The sequence below is a fragment of the Sardina pilchardus genome, chromosome 11 (assembly GCF_963854185.1).
Source record: "Sardina pilchardus chromosome 11, fSarPil1.1, whole genome shotgun sequence".
Lineage (NCBI taxonomy): Eukaryota > Metazoa > Chordata > Actinopteri > Clupeiformes > Clupeidae > Sardina > Sardina pilchardus.
Genome location: NC_085004.1, coordinates 20,656,159 through 20,658,658, shown reverse-complemented (window position 1 = coordinate 20,658,658; position 2,500 = coordinate 20,656,159). Strand labels below are relative to the sequence as shown.

The 2,500-nt window shown below is 49.5% G+C and overlaps 1 protein-coding gene across 2 annotated transcripts in view; it reads left to right on the top strand.

Moving 5' to 3' along the window:
• piezo1 (piezo type mechanosensitive ion channel component 1 (Er blood group)) overlaps window positions 1-2,500 on the top strand; it is a 74,830-nt gene that overhangs the window by 57,843 nt on the left and 14,487 nt on the right. For both annotated transcript variants that reach the window (XM_062548537.1, XM_062548538.1), the window contains exons 29-30: window positions 771-853; window positions 1,009-1,083. In XM_062548537.1, the coding sequence (XP_062404521.1) occupies window positions 771-853; window positions 1,009-1,083 (158 nt within the window). The remainder of the gene's footprint in view (window positions 1-770; window positions 854-1,008; window positions 1,084-2,500) is intronic.

Here is a 2,500-nt window from a genome sequence, read left to right as displayed (position 1 = left end):
AAGCCGTGGTGTACAGGTTAGGGCTTCGGGCTTGTAACCGGTGGGTTGCCGGTTCGATCCCCGACCAGTCCACCATGGCTGAAGTGCCCTTGAGCAAGGCACCTAACCCCTCACTGCTCCCCGAGCGCCGCTGGTTGGGCAGGCAGCTCACTGCTCTGGGTTGTGTGATTCACTTCACTGTGTACTGTGTGTTCACTAATTCGGTTAAATTGGGTTAAACGCAGAGAACTGAATTTCCCTCACGGGATCAAAAAAGTATATATTCTTTTCTATTCAATCTGTATCATCTTCTTTTGAGAAATAAAAAATATCTAAAAAAAAAATGTCCTCATAGACTGGATGTAGGATGTTGAGAAGCGTTACAAAGCCTGCCATGACACAGAGGAGTCTGATAAGCATCCCAGCCTATAGAGTTCTGATCCATATTCAATCTGAGCTAAATACGAGCTTTTATACTGTAGGTCATGGCTCTCAGGTTACTAACCCTTATAGTAGGGCTAAACTGGGCAAGCAAATTGAAGCATTCTGTTTGCAGAGCATATACTGCAACCGTAAGCCTCCTCTATAATCAATGGAGCTGGCTACACCGAATGAGAGTGGAGCGCACATTTAGATTAAATGAAATTGATCAGTTCTCTACAACAATTTTCGCTCCACAACCAGATGCATCAGTTAAGCGCCAGGTGTTGCTTAGCTGGGACTCTCACTTTAGGATGGAGCATATTCTAAGCCCCACTCAGGTTACTAACCCATCCTCTTTCTTACCTTAGGATGGAGCGCATTCGATCCAAACAGCAGAAGTACAAGGAAGGACGCACAACATCATCCAGCTCCAAAGCGGAAAAGGCATCAGGTACAGGCCACGTGTGGTTTATGTTTTGACCATTAGAGAGATACTGTATTTAATGCAGAAAATCGAGGCATGCTTTACCAAAACAGTTCTCAGAATTCACTGTGAATGGGAGCAGGTTTTGCTTATTGCTGAGGTCTTTATGCTCTCCATTAAAGACTCCAAGGAAGGGAAGAAAGAGAGGAGGAGCAACAAGAAGAAGTGGCAACGGCCCTGGATGGACCACGCTACTGGTGAGGGCTTACGCCATGAACTAGGACAAAGAGCATGGATTAATAGGAGTTCAGGCACGCTACGTGTGTGTGTGTGTGTGTGTGCGTGTGTGTGTGTGTGTGTGTCTGTGTGTGTGTGTGTGTGTGTGTGCGTGTGTGTGTGTGTGTGTGTGTGTATGTGCGTGTGTCTGTGTGTCTGTGTGTGTGTGTGTGTGTCTGTGAGTGTGTGTATGTGTGTGTGTCTCTGTGTGTGTGTGTGTGTGTGTGTGTATGTCTGTGTGTGTCTGGGTGTGTGTGTGTGTGTGTGTGTGTGTGTGTGTGTCTGGGTGTGTGTGTGTGTGTGTGTGTGTGTGTGTGTGAATGTGTGTGTGTGTGTGTGTGCGTGTGTGTGTGTGTGTGTGTGTATGTGCGTGTGTCTGTGTGTCTGTGTGTGTCTGTGAGTGTGTGTATGTGTGTGTGTCTCTGTGTGTGTGTGTGTGTGTGTGTGTATGTCTGTGTGTGTCTGGGTGTGTGTGTGTGTGTGTGTGTGTGTGTGTCTGGGTGTGTGTGTGTGTGTGTGTGTGTGTGTGTGTGTGTGTGTGTGTGTGTGTGTGTGTGTGTGAATGCGTGCTCTCTCCTCCCTGCCTCTTTCCACTGTCTCAGTCTGTGTCTCTCTATATATAATCCTTCCCATCGCTGTGCTGTTGGCCGGTGATGTTGAACATCTGGCTCCTCGCTGGGGCCCCTCGCTGCCCTCTGCTCCCCGTCCTCCGTGACGGGCGCCCCTGCCCAGTGGAACCCGCCTCAGGCTCGGAATCAAACGGGATCACGTCGATTCACTGAACCGAACGCTGCTCTCCTGCGCTGGAAACAATTGGGAAATTACGCCGGACAGTTAGATGATGACATGGCCAGCGCAGAGAGGCACGTTTGATTGGCTGGCGTTCGCTCCTGATCGCGCCCATTATCAGTGGAGCACAGAATAGCACTTCACCATAGCCAGTGCTGCAGACTGGGTAAACCAGGCCCGATCAGCCGGCGATTGGATTTCGCCCTCCAGCTCAGGCTGGAAACCTGTTTTATCTCTCCTGCTTCCGTTACAAATCCAATCCAGGACCAATGACAAACTGACTTATCCTCCTGGGGCACCCGGATTGTTGGTCTGATTGGTTGAAGGACTATCCAAGCGTACAGAGTCATTTGAACTATGCCTATTGATCACACTCCTTGTGTGCAGTGGAAATCCAGTGCAGACTCCCCAGACTAATGTTTAATCTCAAAAGACTGAGGTTGGTATGGTGACAGCCAGGCTACCAGAACCATTTTCTCCTCACTGGACCCGGGAAGCCACGAGAGGTTTAGCTCAGAATGCTGCTGTGATCTCAGTGAGTCTAGGGGTGCCTCTCAACATCCCTCCTCGATCCTCGATGCTCGGTCCTCCAGGCTCGTTCCCACTGAT